The 27,548-nt window shown below is 35.4% G+C and overlaps 1 protein-coding gene across 1 annotated transcript; it reads right to left on the bottom strand.

The window, feature by feature from the left end:
- On the bottom strand, positions 1 to 27,076 carry LOC116164889 (centaurin-gamma-1A-like; the record flags this gene model as incomplete). The annotated part of the gene is given in 4 exon segments (XM_031479137.1): positions 1 to 135; positions 4,767 to 4,908; positions 10,143 to 10,375; positions 26,743 to 27,076. Coding segments are annotated over 4 exon segments (724 nt in total), but the record flags the coding sequence as incomplete, so codon positions are not given.
- Positions 27,077 to 27,548: the final 472 nt, after the last annotated feature.

Here is a 27,548-nt window from a genome sequence, read left to right as displayed (position 1 = left end):
CATCTTGAAAGACTCTTTCTACATTCAAGCCATATGTCGCGCATGTTTCATAATAGGAACACCTCTTAAGATCATTTGCTAATTTTCGTGCTCTTGCGTCATCTATTACCCTTGGATTATTTTCGCTAATAGCATCTGCAATTAAAAGAAACAAAATTCTTAAAAATCCAATGCAAATGAAATAAATAAGGTTCTGGAGCTACAAACGAGATATGAAATTTGAAATGTGATACGTTTTAGTTTGTTTTAGAGACGAAAACCGTTTGTGCGCTCGCATCCCCTTATCACATTCATTGTTCAACTTGCGTATATATGTTTGAAACGTTCCATCTAAAGGAAATGAAAATTGGAAATGTTACACAATTGGACGGAAATTTTGCTGTACTATATAGGTGGCCTATTTAAGATTACGTCTTCTTTCAAAAGAGACCTAAAATGTAAGCACCATCTCTTCGAGAAAATCCTCTCGCTACTTTTCCAAAAAATAAAACCTCAATAAGGGAGTATCAAAATTGAAGGCAGAAAGAAAGCTATATAACTCTTTTTAAAATCTTCTTGGTGTTAAATCCCACCAAAATTCAATTATCTATTTCTATTAAACGTTTCTTGGAAATGGGCTATACGAAACACGTTAACGGAAGCCGTTTAATAGAAGTTTTAATGAGATGATACTCTTACAATATGTAAGTATAAACAGTAGCAAATTCACCACAAACAACAAACATTGTATATTAACAGCCTAACTTATTCAGTGTATTCCAAACTAAAACCGGCACTACTGACTGCTAACTTTCTTATTACAGCTATGAATTTTAATATGCCCTGCGCTTCTATCAGGTTTTTTTGAAATGAAAGGCGACCGTTCAAATTTTGTGTGCTACGTACATCAGTTTTTTCGATGTTTAATTCTTAGTTTGATAATAAATTTATAGTATTAAAATATTCCCCTCACTATCTTCCACTCTGAATTTTAAGCACTTCCTTGAGAATTTTAAATTATTCCTGAGGGATTAAAATTCTCTGTTTGGCAATACCTAATACAGTTTTTAGCTTCCTATAGCTTGAGCTAGGTAATGATCGACGAATAGGTAAATCCTGCAGCATCACACAAGCACAACTAGTATTTGAATATATTATGTAACTTGGAGAAATCGACGGCACCAGGTGTAATAAGCATGTTAGTTGGTTAGGTTTACCTATGGCGATCATTACTTTTGTCAATGACCGTACGTACGTTGGAAATTTTCCGCGATAACAGCTCGACGGATTTTGTTCAAGTTTTGGATATGTAGATTAGGCACACAAACACGAAAAGTAACAGCCGGATTTTTGGAAAAAAACTTTGGAGCGCCGCAACAGCATCGAACTTTTTTTTCAAAAATAACAAAATTTTAATTAAATTATTTTCTGTGTACAACCTACAAAAATTATGCCAGGTTTTATTAGAAAACAACTGAGAAAATAAACGTGTAGCATCTTGTAACGGTTAGTTTTGATTTTAACTGTAGGGATTTTTTAATTTGTTTGTTACTTAAAGTTGTTGCGTAATGTGAAATTGGTCTGAATCGAAAATTTCAATTTGGAGTTCGCTAAAGAAAGCAATTTGGGGATGTTTTGGATGCCGTTGGACGGGGTTCTTTTTGAATGAACATCGATACGGTGGATTTTGAGGTCACGCGGTAGAAATTTTTTTGGTTAGCGAGATTTGCAACGAAGTCGTGTTTGCTATTTTAATTTGACCATCCTAAAAGTAAGGATTATTCCAAATTGGTGTTTGACTGTTTCGATGTTACATGTGGGGTTTATTTTTAGCGGTTCTTGTTAGACGAATTCCTCGGTAGGGGCTTATGCCTGGGCTTATGTTATCGTACCACATGAGAATTAATCGGTGCGATATGGATTTGTAGGTAACTGCTTTCGGGAAAGGAAGCTGAGCTGTGATTTAATCGTACGATCATCGGAGTCTTATCGCGGGACTTTTGGAGCGAGATTTGAAAACTTCACGTAAAATTGTTATTAATAGAGAACTTTGCGAGTTCTAGTTCTAGTCGAATTGGGGGTTAACCACGTTGTTAATAATTAGTTGAAATCATCTCGTACCTACTTACGCTTTTGAGAATATTCTGTGATGAGTAATTTGTATGCACCTTTTCGTTGATTGTTTGGAAATTTTTGTAAAATTCTTAAGGTAAATTTTTGTCAATCAAGCCATCGAGTAATCAAGTAATTGTGTGTATTTTGTATGGCTTTGATTGTGCATGATTAGTATTAGATAAGAGATTTTACTTTCTGTGATCACTCTACCGAAAGAAGATAATTTTTGATTGACCTTCGCCAAATGCAGTATTTTTTTAAAATTTTAAATGGCACCCTCCTAAATAAATTACAGCTGGGGATAGCCGAAACTACAAAATTAATAAGAATATGTTACATAAAAAAATAAGCACGCCACTTCTGAACAATAGTTATTTGTACAACTAGTTTTGAAAGTGATACTTTTTTTCATGAATTTGCAGTTCATTCATTCATGGAAAAAAGACACTTCCAAGACGTATTTTAAACACATAGCGACGCCATCACATCACGTGTGAGAACGGTGGGGTAGGTTAGGTAGCCCCAAACACAAAAAGGAAAAGCACCGAGCGCGCTCATTGTTCTAAATGGGGGAAATCGGCCTACGTTCTAGGGCGAAGCAAATCACCGTTTTATTGACATTACCTGCACTGGCCACGGGACGGACAGAATAATGAACACAAAACAACTGTAAAGTGTAAGAAGAAGAAAGCCTCAGTGGTCATCATTATACAACGTGTACTATAGAACAGAACAGGTGGCCGCCAGGCAACAAACAAGATCCATGTGTGACACTAAGAAATTCTACGCGCTCAAACCGAGATGGAGAAGGTAAGGGCGGGTGCACAGACATAGTCATGCCGAAGGGCGGGCGGACAAAGGGTAAGCGTGGTGGCACTACAAGATTACGACAGTTGAACAAAAATGAGTAGAATCAAGGAGTAGGGTAATGGAGAAACGCAAAAACGCGACATTGGCGGTGAAAACATGCTATCGACAGAGACCAAAGGGAGTGCCAGCAGAGCTAGTGCGAAGAACTGGAAGAAAATAAATCGGAGGCATCCATGGTGTGATGAAACTCAAGCTTTTCGATGGCGTCGTCCACCTCAAGCCGTACTTTTTATTAAATAATTAATTTTACAAAATGTGACTCGACACTATTTTTAAAGATGAAATATTTATAATGTTATAGATTAAGTTGCCATCGTTTTTTCCCCATGCCTGTTTTTATGTCTAACTTGCAGAATGTCTCAGTTTTAATTGTAATCTCCACAAGTCAGAAGATGACCGTTGGCCGAAACTAGTCGCTTTAACGTCATGTCTAATTAAATTAGTATGGGGAATGTTTTGTGTTTTTGTTGGTTATTTTAATGACTTTATGGAAAAAAATGTTTGGGGCATAACGTATAAGATATATGTGTCGTGTTTGTCGACTACAAGGTTGGAAGCAGAAAGAGAATGGTGGGTGCCGAAAAGAGTCAAAGCTCTTTTTCTTGTCTTGAAGATAGTATGGCAGGAGACGCCCGATGTCTTAAAGGGGGGTTTGACTTGGTACGCATCGAGAGAGAAAAAAATGGACACATCTCTATCTACCTTCGGGGCATTATGAGATAATGAGATGGAACCGATCAACCGGCTTTATAGTGCCCCAGATAGGAAACCGCGACATTGACGCTGATGCTTCATATATCGGCTAAGTGGAAAACGTAGTGCCCCAAATGCTTGAAAGCAGGAAAAAGTGTATTGCGAGTAAAAATAGTTTTGCATTTTATGTGCAATTTTATTATTGTTTCAATATTCCTGAAGTTTTACCAAATAACACGTTAAACAAAAATAAAACCATTGGCGTTCTCATTTGTGAAACAATTTTCTTGCAATTTCAACGGTACGTTTTCTTAATAAAAGTAAGGAGAATGCATATAGCATTTCATTAGATTCGAAAATTTCCTTCATCTTTACCACTATTTGATTTGAATTCCTCAATTTCTCATTACAAAAATAAAATGTGGAGATTGGAACATTTTAAAATTTTAATAGTCAAACTGAAACAAATGTCATATTTCAATTATCCAGATAATCAACATCTACATACATTTTAAGCTATATATTAGTGGCTAGTTTATACGAAGTCACCTTTACATTTTTTTAAAGTATTGATTATGAAATTAAAATACAATAAGTTCAAAAATCCAGGATAATTTTCGATTGATGTGCTATTTACAGTCGACTTCTTAAATGTCGGTTAGTGAAATAATAATTATCCAAACGTAAACTGATGCTCAAGAAGGTTCAATACTTCAAATGCGAATATCTCGTAAACTGGATGTCAGAAAAGAGTAAGTACTCACAAAGAGCAAATGGCAGATTTGGAGTAGAGACATGTCGGCAGGAGTCAAACTTTGAATGTGTATATCTCAAGAATAGAGTGTAGGAAGAGGTCGTTAAAAAAGTGATGGTATAGTACTGAGGATCCTTCGATACTTCGTTGTATCGGTTTATTACATTTGTCATTTGTGGTTCGACGTCCTGCCATTGGGAAAATGTGTAGTATAGTAAATATACAGGAGGTGAGCAGTTTTTACTCACATCCCATACCTAATGATGCTAACGACGAACACGCGATAAACCAATCAAAGCGAATATTCTATTAGGTATAATAAATAAACATAAAACTAATCTCAATGTCAACTCACCTTGTGTACCAACTAAAATGAGAGGAATTTCTGCAGAGTTGCGGTAATGAGACATCTTCGTGTAATAGTTGTAAATTGCGTTAAACGAAGATTCGTTTTCTAAACTGAACACAAATATAACCGCGTCCACCCAGGCGGTAAACTGAAACAGAAAAGTTACATCACAAATTTGAATAACAATAATACATAATTAAAAGTAATAAGTAAATAAAGTAGAAAGTTCGGGCTCATTTTCCGTACTAGTATACTTCGGTCCAATAACAGACAAATTGAATTAAAGCATCTAATGGTGCGTAAATTCAATCAGCAATCAATTTAAACTTAAACTGACTGCATGGTGAACCTCCATTTAATGTTGTTAAAATCATTGTGATGCTGAGGGAACTAATTTCGTTAGCGCCACCAGCAGAAGACATTAAGTGGGTAGGAAATGTAATTGTAAACAATTCCAGTTTTCTGGAGTGGAAATTTGTAGATAACAGTTAAGTTAGTTACATACATAGATCACTAGAAAGTGGAAATTGCATGTCTGATCGCTTAGCACAGGAAATACAAAATTAGCATAGTTTTCTCAACATTGCAAATTTGTGAAACCTGCAGTAAAACGCCGTAAACAGTCAAATAGCATTTTACATGTCACGCTGCAAGGCAATTAAAATTCAATGAACTGAAACAATTAACTATTCAAGAAATACGCGATTTTGCAAATATGTTCTATGCTAGAGATGCAAAAGAGACGATTTCAATGATGCAGGACGATCATGTTATTTATTTACTCATTCAATTTTAAATCGCAAACTCAATTTGTCGATTTTATCGTCGTCCAGGGAAGCTAATTACTTATTATAGTTTCCACCTGAATAACCGATTAAAAAACAGAAAAAATGTTAAGAGCCTTTACATTTTTGATGCAACTGCCTCAATTGGAAGCAAATTAAAATCGGTTGGTATCGTCTAATAATGAACTATACATACTTCATTAAGCTACTTGCATAGTGAAACATCACAGAGAGAAAATGAGCTAAAATCATATTTACCCAACAATAAATCACATTCTGCAAATGTTGAGCGAAAACTAACCCTTCCAACGAATATCAGAAGCTTCACTGAATCAAGACCGACAAGTGAGCGCCAGTAGCGCCGCGGCGCCAACTCCATCCCGGTTTATTATCAGATCTCTCCCTCTTTCATGAATGCATTTCCTAGTTTTCTGATCGATATTTGCCCCTGTGCAACACAAAGTTCGCCTTGCATTGCATAATACATACATACAAGCGGGGAAAAAACAAAAGTGCACTGAAGCGTGTCGCATTTTTCATATACACGAAACCGGCCTTCGAATTTGGTATATAGATGGATTCCAATGGATGCGGACATTGTTCCTATTTTTACGCGATGTCGAAGAGAGCTTGCTAAATTGAATCGCTCAGTTTCGATCACATACTAAATTGCTCTCTTCTCCTCCACTCGGGAAATTGCCATGACTCGTGTATCGAGAAGCTAAACCTTCAATCGGGAATAGAGAAATGACTGCTCTAAGCTCCAAAGGCACATTGCACTATACAAAATTTTTCCTTTTGGGTCGCCCATCGCTATAAAATTCGAACTATCGAACGACGGAACATACATTGCGAAACAATAGAAACGTATCTTGCGAGATAATTTTATAACCACCATTTTAAATGTGCCATTTACTCGGGAAACAAAGCTCAATTTAGACGGGTACTAAGAAATTAATTTGTCAGGTGAAAATTGTTGAAACGGTCTGTTCTAGGATACCAGTTTCTATCCTATCTATCTACAATACACAAATACTGACACAACGCTTACAGTTTGTTCCTGCCCATTTTTTCCAAAATGGTTTTGAATTTTGATTAAACTATTTTATGTAGGTAGTGACTAAATTAATTGGAGCAATTTTTAAGTGTACGAATAACAAATGCGCGATCATTTAAGAAACAAACAGCGTATTGCGATGAGTGTGAAATATTGCTAGAAATTTCCACAAAGCGATCTTTACACAAACCGTAACACGAAATTGGGCATTTCTAAAACTGCGCTTGCAAAAATGATAGATATGCATATTATTAGGTGTGGAAGATTAGTTATTTCGTTTTAATCGTTGAGTGAAGGAATGGAGGTAATATGACGTATAGTAGTGGTAGTACCCAAGTAATGGTTTTAAAGTGTATAAGTGAACAAGGACAGACAGACCCTCGGACAGGCCCCTATGAACATGCAAGCGCCTATTTGCGCACTTTCTGAACATTGGTTTGATGCAACGCATAAAAAACGGACATTGTTCCTATTATCTTCGAAAAGAAGTCAACATACAGAGATAGAAATAAAAATATGCAATATATAACGGGCAACCAGTGACCGGCGCGACGTTTAGAAATCATTACTTCCATAAGAATATACTCGTACTATCCACACGAACCATTCCAACTTGGAAGGGTAATTTATAAATGGTTATCGTGCGGCGCCAGACTACGTTTTATGTTTACTCTATTAAATATGCATTATTTATTCAAAAAGACTCCTTAGCTGCAGGTTGTGTCGTAGTTATTGACACTTGACAGAAAGAAATACGCGTCACCAGTTTTCCACAAAGTTGGTAATAACATTGTGACATTGAATTTATAAAATTCAATGATTGTGAGTATCGGCATGACAATTATTTACTTTCCTTTTAGCTTATTCAAACACTATTTTAATCATTAATAACATATCGTAGACGCGCAATAAAAAGATCGGTTACACAAATATTTAATATAAGAAAATTGAAAATAAAAAATATAAATGTGAAATTAATGTTATCTTTCATGGTATTCTAATTAAAGGTCTCAACGAAAGGAACCGTTTTCTACCAACTACCGCCCTTCATTCTGATCCCTTATCAAAAGAGGAGAGTGGAACTGGTTTTATCCTCTACTCTAATGAAAGAAAGGTCGAAAGGAATTCATTTCTACCAACCATAGTCCTCTTACTCGACCCCTTATTGTGATCGGATATATTCCCTTATATCTTCAGAACGGATTGTCGGAAGAGGGTACTGACAAAGGGCGAATAGACTGTAAAGTATCTCATGCTCTTTTGTATGTTCCATCCATGAGCTAGCTGGTCTCTAAAGGTCTCTACCCACTACAACGTATCATACCATGACCGTAATAGGAACGTGCCAGCCAAAAAAATATTGTTTGTATGGAATAGTATGAGACTATGCCCACTAGACCGTTTTGTCACCGACCAGCACCGTAGTGTCCCTTCACACCGGGCGACTTAGCAGCGACACAGAACGCAGTGCAGCGCTGTTAAACAGCCAGCAGCGCGACTGAGTCGCACATTCAGCTGCTTCGTCTCGCGACTGGATTTGAACGTGCAACTGTGTCGCGGGTTAAGAGTGTCTCTCAGTTGCGACTGCGACTTGCGATGAATCGCAGTTGCAGCCGCAATGTAAATATGGTTTCGTTGATGCGTCTGGAGGCGCGCTACACACAAAATTTATTTAATTTTCCACAGGAATCATGTCGTGATGAGTCAGTTATTTTGTTTTGTGATTGATGAAGATGTGACTTATTATGTTGGAAGAAGATGAGGATCAAGAAGTTCTGTTAGGAGAAACGTTATTTCACAAAAGATCTGACGCGCATGTAATGTTTAAAAGAAGAGCAGAAGAAGGGTACTACAATCTTCTTATCAATAGCCATTTAAAGTCAAATAAGAAATAATATTATTAATAATTATCACAAGTTTTTAAACAGAGAACGCTACTTTTTTCCATGCGTTTTCTTTCACAATAACATTTTTATAATTTTCACCTTCATAATCATAAAGTGCGGCATATTTGCGTATTTCTTCGATTATACTTTCGTCGTCATTTACTGAAAACCGCGTCATTTTTACGTTGCGTCTGCGATTTGACTGGTGTATCTATCAGTCGAGTCGCAGCAATTGCGTCTCGATCTCTTGCAACTCGAGTCGCAACGCACGAACGAAACCGCTTGCGCACGAATGTACAGGAAGCAGTGACTTGCAGCCGACTGCAGTCGTTGATCGCAGTCGTCGGCCGCACCAGCGAAACCATACCTTAACGGGCGATCAAAAATGAGTTGCTGTCGAGTCGCCTTTGGAAGTTCAAGTGCGAAAAAGTTGTGATGAGTTTCAACTTATTTCCAGTCAAGTTAAAGAAGGGCACTGAGAGTGGGAACCGTGTCCCAGTAGCTGCAGTTCAAAAGCACTTTGGAGTGCCATGATCACAACGTCATGCAAGAATTTGGCAAGCCAAAAGGACCGAGCCAAGCCAAGAGGTGTCCTTAGCAATATGGTAACACATCCCTTCACACGGCACGATTCGCAGCGCCATTAGTAGCGGGAAGCGATTCTCAGAAACGCCACCATGCGACAAGTTTGTTACGGTATGGTCAATTTGGTTGCATTATTGTACGTATGTGTGGAAATTGGATTCATCGACACTGATAGGACGCATATAAAAACTTGTCGAAGTTTCGAAGGTCATTGTAAAACGTATGATGAAGAACGTTTCTCTGTTCGAGATAGAAGATATGTATGAATCCAAAATTGGCGCTTCTTTTGAGATTTATTTTCCAATTTGTTGCGCGAAAGTAAATCAAGTATAAATTGTGCACAACTCTTGTGCACATAAAGTGCATTTTTTTAATCGAAATAGCTTTTGTTTTGACATCATCAATGGACATATTTCTTGCAGACGTCTCAATCGCCCTTTGTGAGTATCCCCCCCCCCCTTTTGAGGGACCAACCAAATAAAAATACTTGAAACATGCGTATGGTAACATTATTCATGTAGTGAATATAGTCTTAATAAGTATGAATATTAATTTATTCCACACTCTTGAATGTCTACAGAATGTTAAAGCGTTTACGTGTAACTCCTATTTTACATATAACTGATTTACGTGAAAAGGGGACGTTAACGTGAAAGCGACTTCGCGACGCCCGACATAAAGATAAGTGGCGTCAAGGCGAGAAACCTGGCCACAGACACATAGTGGCCACTAGCCATGCGAAGTTGCGGTTTTTGTGTTAAAAATGATTACTTTTTAGATAAAAGAAATGTACGCAATCTTCATGCCAAGACATCGCCAATCCCCAACTTGATTTAATTTTAAATATTGTAGCCCCACGGACACCCAGTTCAGGGAAAGAAAATTTTGCTTGTAGCTGTAGTAAAAATTAAACGATTGTGAATAAAATAGTACCCAGGGGCCAGGGAGGACGTTTTCCTTAGTCTGAAGGTATCATCGTCTACATCTATAGGGTTTGCCCCGTGGAGCGAGAATTTCACGGTCGACCTTACGGTCATGAAATATGTGAACAATTTTAAGGGTCACTTACTTGTAACTCCGGTGGACCACCTTCATCGCGAATAAGTAAAAGGTAACTTTGATTATCGACTAAAATTTCCTTTTTAAATCGTCCTCCTTCAGGTGATTCCTCTTGCATGTATGAACCGGTCAAGTACCGATGTACTAACGCCGATTTTCCCGAAGAAAGAGATCCGACTATACCTAATCTTAAATCTGGCACAGATCGACTTAATGTCCATTCTTGACTATTAACAAAAGAATCTGAAACAAATAATGCAATTACTATTTTGTTTTTAAGTTAATATCTATTAGAAATTTTTTTTAATACGAAGGAAACCCCTAATGCCAATATACTTATACTTACAGTATTACTAGTATTACCTACCCAAAACAGACAAACGGAATGTTGCAGGAAAATGTCGCCAAAATTCAATTTCGACAGAGAATAACTTCATGCGCAATAAAATTTAATTCGAATACGATAATCCTATTGACAAACGGCGATCAGAATGAAAAATTATTTTAGAACAGGATTTCCTGTAGGTGGACTATCAACCATTACACCGCCGCACTATACTATAAAATATAAATAACACTGACTGAATATTTATTCATACTTTAATTATAATTACACACAAAGGAACGGCCTTTCATTATATAAAATCGTATAATGATGACATGACAGTGATATACTAACAAAACAATTAAACGTGAAGAGGATAACAGCAGCCAATAGTTTATGTACCTACGCAATTACAGTATAAAAAGTAACTATATAATAATACTTTGGAACCTTAGATTTGTTTTTACGCGTTTCTCAGTACGTGACAGGATGATAGTTATTTAGATAATAATAATTCAAAACAACCCAACTTAGTACCTTTGAAAATGTATATTTAAATAAAATTGTATCCGAGGTTTAACCATATTTTAAAGAAATATGTAAAACGTGTCACGAGTACGATTCAAGAAATTTTTATTTCCAGTTATATGCCATAAGTCGTGCACAGAATATGTGATATATGATCGCGACCCTGGTTAGTGTATTCGTAGCTAGAAATTTTAAAGAAAGTAAAATCACAGATTATAATCTGAATTAGATTTATAATGAGTAATGATCCAATCAATCTAGAACTTAGTTCATTAAACAATTCACAACAGTATAGTATAATGATATGATAATGAATGTTTTCCAATAAATTAACTAAAGTCAATTTGTGGAATTCTATCAAATTTGTGTGCCAAATATATGCAGTTTTCGTATTTTTGTACTGCTTAATTTAAATAAAACGCCTTGTGTTCCACACCGACGGTCAATATACAATATACACTATTGACCTGCCAGTACGTACCCTATTTCAAGTTTCGTACTACAAACATGGTAGTGTCAAAAAGCTCAAAGAGCTGTGCATGCCCGCTTTTCGTCCTTGGGTATGCATATTATAGAAAATAAAATTGGTCCACCGATGGACCCTTGAGGCACCCCATATAGTACTGTTGGTAGTGGAGTGGAGAGACCTCCTATCACCATCACTAAGGTGATGGATCACTGGATTCGTTGTAATTACTGAAGTATAATTGGTCCTTCGATGTTGAAAAAAGACTCCTATTAACTGGTACTGGGAAACAACTACTTTTTCGTAAACTTCCCTTCTTTAATTTGACTAAAACTTCATTTTTATCATGACGACTTAAATCTCTTAGTATTCATACCACTTAACTAACTATCGTCTTGCAATAATACGCTTAAATAATGGCAAAAAAATACGTAAAAAAACAGATGATTAACATCCACCGCCAAAAAAGACCCGCTTAATGTTCGGTTCGGCTATTTAAAACTTTGTCTTTGTTTTTCACTTTCGTTCCTCCTTAAATAATTTATTAATGCGTCGTCAAAACATCCGTTCAATTCTGCGATAACAGGTGCTTATCTTGAAACTAATTAGCTTACGCCACGCTAGCAAAGCTTCCCATCTACGACCGAAAACAAACTTTTACTAATCCTACGAAATTATTTCCAGATGTTTTAACACGTAATAAAATTGAATAAATAAATAAAATACAAGGTGATTATTTAAAAAAATTAACAACTAATATATAATTCTAATACCCAACGAACTTCACCTAGAATTCATATATGTTCGGATGTGCGTTTAATCTAAAAATTAACGACCACATATACGCTTTAATAACAACACATAGTCATACAGGGTGACCCAACATTACGGTAGGTGCCAAACAAAACGCCCGCATGCCGTAGTTTACACAACCAAATTTTTTGAAATTTTAACCATAGCTTGTTTTAAAAACAAACGAAGCACATTCAGCGAAAATCAAAAACTCAGAAACTTTTTATGATACCCAAAATCATAAAAACTTTGCAATCAATCTACATACTTTAAAATTGTGGAAAATGTCGTACGTCTGCAGAATCAAGGGGGGGATATACATTCTTCAATAGCCACCTATATTTTTTTGATTACATAATCTTAAAGTGCACACTTTTTTTTTATATTAAATTAAAGGCCCAGTGAAGCATAAATTGTGACTACATTGAAACTAAAGAAAATATTCTTAGAAACGCAACAACAAAAATCCGGTGTCAGTGTCATGTCCCGTTTCCTAGTTACAGGGGTTTAAATATTTATTACGAATGCGGTGACGTCACCGCTCCAATACTTACCGCCTACCGGCTATTACACATTTGCAGTTGCGTATTAGCTGTCTAACGAGATATTACGTTGTACCTGTACCACAGATTATCTGTGTTTGTACTAAAATGACACGGTGTTGTGCTTATAAATGTAGAAATTCTACTAATCAAACAGTAGGAATAAGTGTCCATAAATTTCCTAGTCGTGAGAAATCGCCCTTACGTTTTAAATCATGGGTAAAGAGGATAAATCGGGTTAAATTTGAACCGACTAAAAGCGCTGTAGTTTGTTCCGTACATTTTGTCAGTGGAGATTTCGAACCAGGCCCTGTTTTACAAAGTAAATTGACCGACTGCAAAATTAGAAATGTACTAAAAAAGACCGCGGTTCCTTCCTTGTATTTAAAAGGGAAAAAGCAAACTCTTGTCGCTCACGAGTAACTTCATCTCTTAAAGGTTCAAACTGATAAGGGTTAATTCCTTCCATAATTTTTTTGTAAGAAGCACAAACTTGAGACTTCAGTTTAACAAAAAGATCGATTAAAATCGCTGTGCATTCACGACTGCAGAGTTAGTAAAGGTGCGCTTACGTAGGACCTGCGTATTCAACATGGAGCGGTGACGTCACCGAATCGGTCGACGGAATTTTAAACGTGTGTTACGAGCGATCTACTGAACGTAGAAAGCCCGGATTTTTTTTGTACTTGTTTTTGTCGGGATAACTATTTATTGTTTTTTTCTTGTAAATTTAAATTTTTTACTTCACGGGGCCTTTAAAGGAAAATATTTGTAGGTATTATAATTTAATTTAATAATTTCACTAAATTTGTTGGTGGAGAAAAAGTTCTTTTGTTGCGTTTTGTCAAAGCAATTTTGCGTTTTTTTTAAATAAATCCACATGCTTAAAAGGACGCACGCCACAGTTTTACACTTTTTCATTTGTAAATTTGTTTGCAAATTTTTAATAATTTATATATTAACTTGCTTTGGCAAAACTAAGATTAACGTTTTTCTGGGCAACCTAGCAAAAATTATAAATTAATTAACACAACTATTTTCCCTAATTGAGTTTTTCTCTGAAATTGATTATGTTATCAATATAATCAGTTTTCTTATTCGATTTGATGTATTGTTCCATCGTTCTTTAAACGTGTTGTATGATGAGGATTGGGAATTAAAGAAAATCTTTTTTAAACACGTTTTTTTTATTACTATTGCCGCAATAAGTGTAATAAAAGTGAGGTTGTGTATACTTACACACAGGTGAGGTTGTGTGTAAGTATACACAATCTCACTTTTATTACACTTAATTTTTCATTCCTGACAACTAACATAATATATAACATCGTCAAAATATTACATGCATCATCACTTCACCAAATGACGCTCGGCCTGAAGATGACCTGATAAGGTCGAAATCGATAGCCGCAATAGTAATAAAAAAAAACGTGTTTAAAAAAGAAAAAAAGATTTTCTTTAATTCCCAATCCTCAGTTTTCTTATGCCGCTATACCCAAGATGTGTACGCTTTAATAATATGTAAAGAAAAGTAGTGGTTTCCATAAAAAAATATACCTCCCTTGATCATGCATAAGTACGCCACTGACCACAAATTTAAAGTACGTAGATTAATAGCGAACTTTTTATTATTATGGATACCATACAAACTTCTTTGTAGACATTGTACTTTTGAAGATATATTCAGTGTTCCAGACAAAATTTCCACTCTGTATATTGGACAAACGAAATATGGGGGCTAAGTGAACGCCTCGTCTTCTCCCAAAATCAAACGTAACAAACATGTAACAACGCTATTGCGAAGTACTTTGATTGCCCCCACTCGATTTTTCCAACTGGGGAGTTAAGTAATCTAGCATTTTCACACATTTGCTTGAAAATAAATAATATATTGATACAGTTAAGCAAGTAAATAGTACGAGTGCAATAGACCTATTTATTATGAAACAAACTAAAGATCCGAAAGAGCGGAACTTCCGATTGATTTTGCAGTTTCGATTCCGATTTCGGTTCCGTCAAAATTAATTCGGATGCTATATATTGATGGACAGAGTCGGTGCGGTCACAATCAGATCAGTTCGTTCGCGTACAAACAAGTTCATACTTGTCGCTCGAGATACCATCCTCACCCCGTGCCTTCTGTTGATTACCCTTTCACTTGTGTTTGTGTATAATTTGCTTCTTTTGTAGTCACTTTATTTTATTTTTCTGCCTGCAATTAGTACGGTTCCGATTCCGATTTCGGTTCCGATTAACCAAATTAAAAACTGCGCTTCCGAATTCGGTTTCGATATAACCACTTCCGTTACATCCCTAAAACAAACCCCTTCATCATTGCAATTCTGACATCATGAATTCATGCGTGTGACAACTTTGTATATTAAATAAAAACAAACATAGTACCGACTATTGGATAGCTTTTGGTTTCGAAATAGAGAAAGATACCGTTGCGTTTTTTAATAAGAGAGAAAAATTTCGCGGCAGAAACACCGTACGCGCCAAAGCAGTTTCCAGAAATGGAAAAATGTAAGGTAAACCATTACCTTCTTACGGAGAAGTAAAAATTACACTAGGTTGTGAATTATGCGTTTGAGTAACAATCGCTGTCAAAGGAATAAAGCAACATGCCTTGCCATAAATTCTTGAGATAATGGAGGTTCTATAGTTATCGTAGGTCCCTACCCTAGGATCGGGACCCTCTAACCGCGCGCAAGAAAAAAAACGTATAAATTATAATAATTCGGACGGTTGTTTCTCTATAACGATCTTACTTAATTGCTCATTAAGCATTAACGTTTTACGCATAATATTATTTGCAAATTTAAGCGAGAAAGAAAACGATTAGTAGGTAACAGATGGAACACAAGAAATAACAATGCGAAAATGTCAGAAATTCTATACCTACCGACCAAGTGTTGACAATGTTTAAGAAATCACGAGTAGCAGATGGAAGGAGAGTGAAGTATTTACGCTAAATTTAAAGGCATTTGTCCCTTCTTGCTTTGCTCCAATTCACAATGTAGGTATGTAGTAGTATTAACATCTGTCCTCCCAGTGGCGCGTGCGATTTTTGCTCTTTCTCTCTTACTTGTACTGTACATAGGTAATTTAACTGGAGTTTTTATAACATCACGCAAAATCGTCTCTTGATCAGAAGTCGCAATTACAAGAACATTTTATCCTCCGGTTTTGTAGAAATACTGTAGGTAAATTTGGTAAATAAGTTAAGGAATTGAGCAGGTATCTTCATACGGCAGTTAACAAATATAAATACGTAAATATAACTAGTGGTATTTATCCTGGGGCAAAGTAATAGTATGCTCATGTAAGGATGCCTTCATGTTTAGTTTTCTTTAAGGAAGTTCCGGTAGTGCTTATGATTTCCGGCTCCGGGCGCCAGATGCGGCATCCATGTCACGTACCAACACCTGCGGAGTATGTAAATTGTAAATTTAATGTGCAAATATCAAATTCCACCTTTTCGTTTCCATAGGTATCCCATATGTCTTCCTTATGTCTTCATGGACAGTAACAACAAGGAGTGCTCTATACGTTTAGATACATCACAACTACCTCTTGTGGTATTTTAGATAGCGATTCCATAATTTTATGGCTTATTTAGTCAATAGCAACTTTAACGCGCATAGGTACATATAGGGGATCATGCAGACAATAAAATATAAATAACAAACACACCGGAAAGGTGTATAATAAACTCAATTGAAATTAACATGTCAAAAAATCAAATAAGTGATATTGAATCTGATTAAAAGTTACGACTTACCTATACGCTCACTTATAAATAGCCTAATCAAATAAAAAAAATAGAAACGAAACCATCAGTTTCTCAATGATGATTTTGTTCAGTCTTGATGCAATATAACTAACGCGGTTCAGAAACATCTCTCAAAGAATTAAGGAACAGTTAAAGAGCATGGACGGTTAATTCGCTTGCCATCCGTGCGAGTTTGGCGAGTACGGGTCCAATAAGTGAAACAATGGAATCAATTTTACGTGAGCACAAAAGTTTTATTAAATGGCTTATAGGGATCGTGCTTACTCTTTTAACCTTCTTTCCGGCTCGATTAAAAAAAAAGTGAGATGAGACGGTTTTCACTATCGCGTTCTCTCTATATACTGCAATATCAGTTTATAAATTTTATACCTATATTGGTATGAATCTTCTTAATTTTGTTCACATTCGTTTATTATATATACGTTTTCATTCCACTACAGCAAGAGGAATATTTCTATACTTAAAAGTAATTTTATACAATTACATAAGTACGTAAGATTGGCTCGTTTTCTTTGAAAAAAAAAACTTAAAAAAAATTACACTCCGTTTTACAAGTGTATGGGATTTAACCATCAGAAAAATTAATTTACACCAAACCCTCTGTTTCAACAAATTTTTAAATCGCTCTAAATTTCTCCAACACTTCACAGTTCAACAGTTATTTTGTGTGGCGCAGTGGCGTGGAAGTTCAACTGTGGTACAGGTTTGGCTGACACCCCGCTCACTTAAAAATAAAGACCACAAATAAAATAAATTATTTTACATCATAAACTGTTAATCTCTAACATTGCCTTGCATACAGTGTGTTCCAGGAAGTAGTGGCCGTGTACCTAATAACACCGTTATTTGCCATTTCAAAAGAAAAAATTTCTCTTTACACAAGTGTGTCAATGTGTGCTTATTTTAGCTAAAAGTATCATTTTCACACAGGGTGGTCAGAAAATCATTATTATAGTGTATTCAGAAAATAATGTTACTTTTCTCATTAACGCTGGGGGTGTTCCCAATAGTATTGCGATAAATGGTATTATTGGATTTGCATCTTAAATGTATGGGAAAAACCGGATTTTTAAGGGCGAAAGTCGTTCAAAACAATCCTTACGGCTTGTTTAAATGAATAGAACAATAAGCACCAATCACCCACCAGTCAGCAGTTCTCAACAGAATATAAATATTACACCAGTTACGATACGAAATCATGCTTGTATTTTATCAGTTCACATTAAAAATTACAACATTTGTTACAAATAAACATGAAAATATGTACATTATTTACTTAATTGCTACCTATTATAATAATCGACATGAATTAAGTCCATATGAATTCACGCGTCGTTGTCACTTTCACTTAAATAATCGCTTTCTTCATCACTTCCTGTATTTACAGTAAAAACCAAAGGCCTTACATCGTCTATAATTTTTTCACGATTGAAGGTATCCTTGATTATTTCTTCTGTATGGGTTACGCAGCGATTCCACACGTCTGGAGTTACTTTAGCTAACGCGTCGTTCCAGGTTTTAAGAACATCTTCTGGTCTTCCCGGCGTACCAACAATATGGTCATCGTAAAACTTTTTCGAAATTCCCCATACCAGTTCAATGGGATTGAAATGGCAATGGTAAGGCGGCAAACGCAGAACCTCGTGGCCATATTGTAATGTCATTTCATCGACAACATATTTAGTTATGGTTGCTTGACTGTGATTTTTTACAATTTCTAACAATTCGGCCTTAAACATCGCAGTACCAAATGGTCTATTCTTCATTTTCAACCAATTCGAAATTTCCTCTTTGGTTGAAGAAGCTGTTGGAATCTTTTCACTTTTCCGCGTGTGATAAGATGCATTGTCTAAAACAATAATTGAGGGCTGAGCAAGTTTCTTTAGGACAGATTCTTCAAACCATTTTTCAAATAGTTCGGCGTTCATATTGTCGTGGTAATCGAACGATTTGTTGGTACTCGAAAATATTAAGCTGCTGCCTTCTATAAACCCATTTCTGCCACCAGCATGAATAATTATGTATCGTTTACCATCTGAAGCCTTATGAGTTGTTGCAAACTTTTAGCGCGGTCATCTTGCCAAGTACGCTTTGTTGCGCCTCTGCTAAACACCCAGGTTTCGTCTAAAAAAACGAAATCATGCGGAATTTCGGATTCGAGATTTCTGATGTATTTTAGCAAAAACACATTCCGCATGGAAACCACATGACTTTGTTCACACGAACCCCGTCTGTTATTGGTCATCTTAAATTTAAAGCCCATTTCTTTCAGTGCATAGAACAAGCTTGTTCTGCCCAAATCACACAAGTCTTTCAATTTTATCGCCGCCAACAAAGTATCTAGAGTTACGTGCTCTTTATTTGCGTACATATCATAAATCCAGATATCGGATGGTATGCTTTTTATTTTCTAGTATAGGTCCGTCCTACGTGGTTTAGAACGGCGATATGTATTTCTTTTTAAATCACTTCCAATCTCTCGCATAGCACATGTCCTCACAACTGTTTGTTTCGATACTTGCACCGCATCCGCTGTTCTTTGTTGAACTGCCATTACTGAAGTAAGTACTCCACCATGATTTTTTTCTTTTACAAAATAATCATACACGTTCAACTAAATTTTACGTTTGGCCTCAGTGGCGTCCATTTTGACCAGGTTGTACAGGAAACTAAGTGAGTATAACAATTCAGTTGCAATATATATAGAACCCCTTCCTAAAGACATTAACAAATATTTTCTTATTTTCTTTTACTTATAAAACATTAATATTGATTACAATAATTAGGAAGTCATTATGGTACAAGTACAAATCTAAATATAATTAACTTCTGAGGTAAACAAGCGATTATTGTAGTGAAAGTGATAACGATAATACCCCTAGCACATTATGTACATATTTGCATATCATTACATTATATTATGTATTACGTACCATTTGAATATCGTATAAGTTTTTAGCGCATTTTACGAACGTAAAATTACCGTTATTTTACCATTTAAAGACAAGCGTTATACCTTCGTATCGAAATTGGTGTAATATTTATAATTTGTTGAGAACTGCTGACTGCTAGGTGATTGGTGCTTATTGTTCTATTCATTTAAACAAACCGTAAGGATTGTTTTGAACGACTTTCGCCCTTAAAAATCCGGTTTTTCCAATACATTTAAGATGCAAATCCAATAATACCATTTATCGCAATACTATTGGGAACACCCCCAGCGCTAATGAGAAAAGTAACATTATTTTCTGAATACAGTATAATAGTAATTCCATTTTTCTACAATAAATTCATTTTATTCTATGACCTTAAAAATTAAACAAATTACACAAACATTCTCATAGTTCGTCGAATATTCGAAAAATCACATTGCATTAAAAGCATCGGAACTACACATTTTTGAGTGTCTTTTCTTAGTTATTAGATCGATAAAGTTGACATCTGTACTTTGCCCAAATCACGTAAAAACATGCCTATAATTTAGGACTAATTAAAGGCTCATTTGTAACCACAAAATTAGAATTTGTACCCGCTTAGTTCTGCCGGAAAACCGATTTTTAAAGTAGGGGTGAAATCAACGTTTTCCGATTTAAATTTTCGTTGTTGCATCACAAACTATGAATTAAACACTAATTTGTACCCCAATCGCCATGTTAGATTTTTATTGTTTAAACAATGTATACGTTATTTAAACAAACTTTAACTAAAAAAGTGCAATTTTCGGAATTCATAAAAAGAAATGCACCATATAAATTAAGGACTAATTTGTACTCACAAACAAGTAAGCGGCTACAAATTGTAATTTTGTGGGTACAAATTAGTCTTTATTAGTCCTAACCTATAGGCATATTTTTACTTGATTTGTGCAAAGGTGGGGGGTACCAGCTTTATGGACCTCATGGTTAGGTTGGTAAAGCAACATCTTCTCTATTAATTTCACGGTCGGTATGGAAAGTACATTTCCTCTATGCACATCTGGAACAAAAAGTTGGGCTGTACGTGTGCAGTATGTAGAGCAAAAGCTTAGTTTATTCACCCATTTTGCCGAGAAAACGGCAATACATATTGCCTTTATGCGAAAGAACTAAATGTTATGCTCTTTCTATATCTTGGTTACCTACTTCATGGTCAATTTCGTTTTGTTTTTTGCGATATAGCATTTCAACAGCTTAAGCAATAAACGTTGGAATCAACACATGTGGTACTATTGACAATAAAAACACTATTCACAAAAATAACCGTTAACGTTCTTTCAAGAAAACTTCTTTACAAAGCAAAAATAACCAAACTTCTATACAGCAAAAGTACACTAATTGATTTGAAAGGTGAGTAAATTAACACAGTAAACTTTTCATAACGACTAAAGTAACATAATGTAGATCAAATCGGCTCTCGAGCAATTCAATCGTTATATTTATTAGTAACAATACCTAATCTTTCAAACGGATATCGGTAATACTTGCAGTTAAAACAGGAACATTAAGTAAATCTTCGGGTCTAATAATTTTTAAGTAGGCCACGAGGTAATATATCACGTGATGTCTTCTATCATAAAATGGCCGTTAAGCACTTTTCCAAAGGCTGTGGCAAACTTAACAATGTCCCAAATCTGTATTTACACAAAAAATGTAATAGATTCACCACATTACCGGAGAAAATACGTAAGTTTGAGAATTTATCTGTAATCTTTTCGATTCTCTCGCAAGATTGGTCGTGTTTGGTACAGGCTTTTGCAAAAACGGCAAGAAAACTAGGAAACTGGTTTTGGTATATTGAGCTACATTGACTTTTAAATAAGATACATTCATGTTTTGGGGATTTATTCAAAATTTGTTTGGTGCTCTCGTGACTTTTGGGCACACAATTTTTCGAAGATGGATAGTGGAATCGGGGCATGACTTTTTTCACTTATAATTGCACAAAAGGTTTGTTTTTTTCCGAGTAAATTTGGGTTGTTACGGTAATGAAAATCTGTTGCCTAGCAATTAGTCGAGAAAAACTGTCAACTAATAAAAATGCAACACCGAAGGTGGAGCATTTTTAGGTTGACAGTTTTTCGAGTTCAATTGCTAAAGGAAACAGACTTGAATTGAAACAACCCAAATTTACTCGGTTTAAATACAAACCTCGAGTGTAATTCGGCAGGACAATTTAACGAACAAGAAATTCACCAAACTAGTCAATTATTGACAGACGTCAAACTAGTCATATGGGAAATGATAATGTGATCATTGGTTCGAAAATGAATAAGAGAAAAAACCACTAGTGCATTTATCGCTGGAAAAGTTGCAGGTAACTTTTTCCGCTGTCAAGGTGACAATTGCACTGCGGCTTATGCGATTTTTTATACATGAGTTGAATTGTCAATATAATTTCTCCATAGATCAAAAATCGCCCCAGACCCCAAAATTGCGAACCTCTTATCAGTAGTAGTACTGTCATCAAACTGAGGGCCAAAAAAGTATGTATAGACAAAGAGTACGAGCAGCTTTCTAATGGCCTATATTTTTTTTTTACTAAAAATCAATATTATATATGTTTATACAGGGTGTTACAAAAATTATGGACTGACTATATGCAGCTGGATTTTACAACTAAATTATGAAAAAAGGTTAAAAACATCCCTAAAGTGGCTCGTTTCCGAATGTGAGATGAGGGTCAAAAAGTCCCCCTACTGAAAATTATATGGGATTCTTCGTATTTAGAGTTGTGAATAAAAACATGAAAAACTTCCAGTAGCTGTAGCTCAGTAACGAGCCACTTTAGCAGATATGTTTCTTTAAAAATTTTTCTTATTTTTAGTCATAGAAGCATATAGTTAGCCCACAATTTTTGTAACGCCTTGTATACCTTATACTTAAATTATTGGCTTAAAATGTTTCAATCACCGCCAAATTTCTTAAGGAAAAGGCTTTCTACTCTGTTGAGGAATTCCTTAAGATTACAATACCTACCTTAATTAATTACTAATTAGATGTAGTTACCCTTAATGTATTATGTTTGTTGTTTTGACTAGTGCAAGTATTATTTTGTTTTGCAAAACACGTAATATATTATCATTATTATTATTATTACCTTAACATACCTAATATTCTAATAAGCCCATACCGTTTGTTGGTAGATATACAGCGAATTGATTTAATGTGTGATGTCGTAATGAATCATTAAAAGTTGATCCGCGCCAATAAAAAGGGGCATCAGGAGTGACCATAAAAATTACACTTTCCACAATAATTCCACAAAAATATAAAGGTTTGTTATGTTATAAGTAGATGACGATAAAAAAACAGCTGTTTACATTATTAACGAGGTCCTAGCGAGTTCATAATTTGGCGGTATCTGTCGTCTGTTCGTTAGCACGATATCTCGAAAACGTATGGACCGATTAGGATGAAATTTTGTAGGTGGATTCCTAATCAAATTTGTAAATTGGAGTTCATGAATTGGCAATGTAGGCCAAAAAAACCAAGGCGCCTTTGACATCTCCGTTAGTTATGAACCGAATTGCATGAAATTCAAAATGAGCATAGGTTTAGCCATATAATACGCAATGTCAAGCTATAATATATACCCAGGAGCTCGTTTGCTATATTTGTTTAATTTATTTGCAGCGAGCATTTTTAAGGAAACACTTTTTAGGGTTGAAGAAACAGCAAAAACATCTTCAGCAAAGTTCACCTGATAATGGCCACAAATGCGTACCAATCGAACAGTAGATTTTGTAGCGGTTGCAGTATCTGCCCTTTCCAATTTTGAAAATATTCAATATAACTTTGGGTTGATTTTGGAACCGAATAATTATGGGCCAATAGGCATCAATAGGACCTATGTCTTCATTTATCACAGGAGCAAGCACGAAAGGAGCTTGGAAGGATGGCATATTCTCTTTTGAGCAGCTGCTAATGGAAAGACCTCCAGATGAAGGTATCATGCGTCCCGTACAAAAGTTTGTAATTCTTTTGTATGATGCCCCATCTCCATGAAACACAGTTAATGAGTGTAGTGTAGACGGTTCCTTTTTATTAAAAAAAAGTAGAGCAATTGAGAATACACCTCCGCTCCGACGCAAAATCCTGTTCAACATATCAAGCGAGCCACTTGTCAAACTCTTATATGGAAGCACTGTCTGGAAAAGACTATCAACCTCCTTCCCCCCACACTTGCATGCAAAATTGTCGATGTAAAACAATTTTTTATTCAAATGTTTCACAACAAACTTGTGTTTTCGTACCCCTCACTTGATGACGTCATTACTGGGGTTGGGGAGTCGGAAATTTTTGGGGTCTGAGGGTTTTTTAAATCTTTGGCCTATACAGACGTGCAGTGTGATTGATTTTGCGTGTCAGAGCGTATAGTTGTTTTACTATTGGAGATAGCAAAAAAGTGTAAGAAGCAAAAATACTCTACTTTCAATTTCTGATAAAGCTACATATTAAAAAAAACAAGTGATATAAAAACAAAAGAGCCTCAGAAAACAAATGAATTTGTTTAAATAGAACGATTACCGGGACGATTACTTTTTTCTGTAATCTTCTTAAAGAGCTTGAAATTCTCTTTGCAATGATATCAAATATGTTATAATTACTTTGGAAATTAAAGCTACATTAATGTGTTTAGAACCAATCGCAGTAGCTGTGGAAATTTAAACAAAAACATAAAATTATAACAGGCAGCGAAGAAAAGTTACAGGAATAATTATTATAACTTAAGACCAATTTAAACACATTAGACTTGATTCTTATGTATTATCATTACACATTTGACATTACATTACACCTCTTAACACTTATCATCATTTGTGTAATTATTATTTTGTTGCATTGTGGTTCTTATGAGATATTTTGTTTACTAAATTAATTTTGTGACAGATATGACAAGTAAAAAACTCTCTTTTGTTTATGTTTAAATTTCGACAGTTACTCCGATTGGTTTTAAAAACATTACTGCACATTTAATTTCTAAGGAAGTCACTTGTTTTGGCATTGGAAATGGGAAATGCTTATGTTTTGTATGGGTATGAAGCAGGTTTGCCGAGCAGAAAAGAAGACAAGTGGTGTCGCGTCTAGTGTTGATTGTACCGTACTCGACTGCAATCGGTAGATTCAGGAAAAGTCGCGGATACTGTCAATACGGTACTAACTTAACAGTGCGCAGGGGTTTTATTAATTCGAATTTAAAATTCTTGCACATCGCCTGTGATAGTATTACAAGCATGTGACGCCGCTTATTATTCAGAAAGTTTATGTTTGCGACGCGAGCGAGCTTGCGAGCGAGTGGAGCAAGATTATTCCGTGTGAATAAGGGTTATTTATGGCTTTATAGGTTATACGGTTATCATTTCCAATGTCTCCGATGGTTGCAAGAATTGCGAAATCTGTGATTTTTTTTAATATGTACCTACCCTTATCAGAATTAAAAATAGAGTACTTACTACTTTTCTTCTTACACTGTTTCCCTACCCCCAATAATAAAAGGAATCCGCTTGGACACGTAAAATCAATGACACTGTATGTGCTACTAAGTTCATGTTCTTGTCATAATATCTCTCCTTATTTGGAAGTATAAGTTCGTCGTATTTGTATTTACCGAGGTATTTGCATAAATACGTGACAAAACATTAATAAATTGTTATTCCGGTACACTACACATCATATCATGATGTCATGGAAGGTATTATGTAATAATCTTACTATATGCTCGATAGTTTTAACTACATCAACAGATAAGACCATCACAATATCATAATAGCTTATCGAGTATATCGGCTTTTCCGAGCCGTGCTTTTGGAAAGCGATAACGTTGCTTTGTTGTGGAATACAACGAGAGGCAAAGTGTTACTTTAAATGCTTTTAATAAAATCGATTACATATGTAAGGTCAATAACGATAAATGAAGTTCATTACTGTGAAAGTTTGAATGCAATGCCTATACTACCTATGAAAGAATCAACACAAGTCGATTTCTCCGACACATTTGAAAGGTATCACTGAAACTAGTACCATAAGAAAGAAAATGCTGCAAGTCTGCAACCTGAACGATCCATTCCAATTTCACCTAACTACGTATAATAGTGAACAAAATATATATAAATATATTGTGTGATGATAACTGTAATAAATTCTTTAGTTAATATTAACCAATTGCAATCCCGTTATTATAATAATACAGCACTTTCGTTTAATGCAAAGGCACTAAGCACAAAAATACGGAATATGCGCTACATCACCTAACTAAATAAACCTTCATCCAAATTATAAAGGCCATAATTGTTGATGGACATCTATTCAATAGACACAGCTGTGTTGGATTTTAAAGGCATTACATAATACGGACGTATTGAATACCAGAACATTTCAAAGATTCGCAGGATGAATAGTTTATATGAACAGTTAAAATAGTTTGAATTAAGAGCGAGGGCTACTTCATTACGGGTTATTTTCTTATTTCTTATCACGACTGAATTTTGTGTTATCATCACATCAGTTGTTAAACATGTCTGATAAACTTGATTGCCTTAAGCAATTTATTAGCCTTGAATGTATAGGCACTTTTCAAATCACCAAAACCATTACGGTTACAAACCAACTAACGTAAGGGTTAAGAAACAACATATAATTAGGAAATCAAGGCCATTTTAATTGGCGAAAAGATAAGGGCACCGCCACACCGGAAGAGTTGCAATAACGTCAATCAGTGCGGGTTTTCCTTTCAGCACTCGGAAGTCAATTACCAAAACACAATGACTTTTTTTACTTGCGGTTTAGCAATCGGTATTGATTCGGTCTCTGATAAATTTGCGAGGGCAAGGCAATACTCCCAATTCACCGACCAAAAACTCACGCAATAAAATTCTCTTTAAGATCTTTCCATGGCCATTAATTTCACACCATACTTGTTACGCACAATTTCAATTAATTTTCGACAAAACAAACGAAATTGTAATCGGACTTACGTAACGCACAAATCTTATCAAGTGCACGAAAATACATTTCAAAAAACAAACTGAATCTGAACCTCAAAATACAGGCCAACGATAAAGCATCCCCAAGTTTTAAAAGCGGGATAATTTGAAAGTCGATTAAAGAACGATACGAAACGATGAATAGATATTTTAATTGCAAGGTCATACAAAATAATGTAAAGTGTAATAAAACCACTTACCAGATTTACGTTTTTCGTTTAAAACCAAGGATTTAGTCCTTTTAACTCGTAATGATCTACGCCTGATAGAGCGTAAAAATGATTCAGGCATACGTTGGCGGGGATTCTCGGCAATTTTCTTCTCGGGAAGTAACCAATTTTTCACGGCGGTCATCGACAGTCCGTGTTTTGATTTTTTTGGTGTAGCAACTGGATCACTTTTTAAATCGACCATTTTCGCGAATTTCACTTTCCTAATTTCACTTTTATTTATTCGGTTTTTAAAAAATCGCGCGCGTATATACAGAGAGGTACATTATATTGAAAGTTGTAGTAAATAGAAGGCATGAACTATCCGTAGAAGGGACGATTCCCCACCAGTTCCGTAGGAACCGCGTGGATAGCATATTGCGCGCACACTCTCTTTACACGTTGTTCACGTACGTAGAAAAAGCTTTATCAAAATTACTTGCAATCGACAAAGGTTGCGAATCTCGTGTTTTTCTATATTTGAGCTGGAGGTTAAAAAATAACAAATTTGAATAAACGCAAGGTAACGTCACGATGCTAAATCGCTAAATCTAATTATTATGACGTTAAATTCAACGTAGGTATTTGGGTAATATACCATACCTACTAAAATACTTTCTAGTTTCGTGCTTTAGGTGTAGGGTGTAGGTGATTAATGATGATGTTTTTGTAATACATGTTCGTTGAAGTTGAAGTATCAATAACATAATATCACATTGCCAGAGAAATCATTTAAACGACCTATGGTGGTTATTATTTTATTATATCTACTTGTATTATAACATTTCTTTATGCCA

This window comes from Photinus pyralis, unplaced genomic scaffold (assembly GCF_008802855.1).
Source record: "Photinus pyralis isolate 1611_PpyrPB1 unplaced genomic scaffold, Ppyr1.3 Ppyr1.4_LG2, whole genome shotgun sequence".
Classification (NCBI taxonomy): Eukaryota; Metazoa; Arthropoda; class Insecta; order Coleoptera; family Lampyridae; genus Photinus; species Photinus pyralis.
Note: the sequence above shows the minus strand (reverse complement) of the source record. Positions and strands in the feature narration are given on the sequence as shown.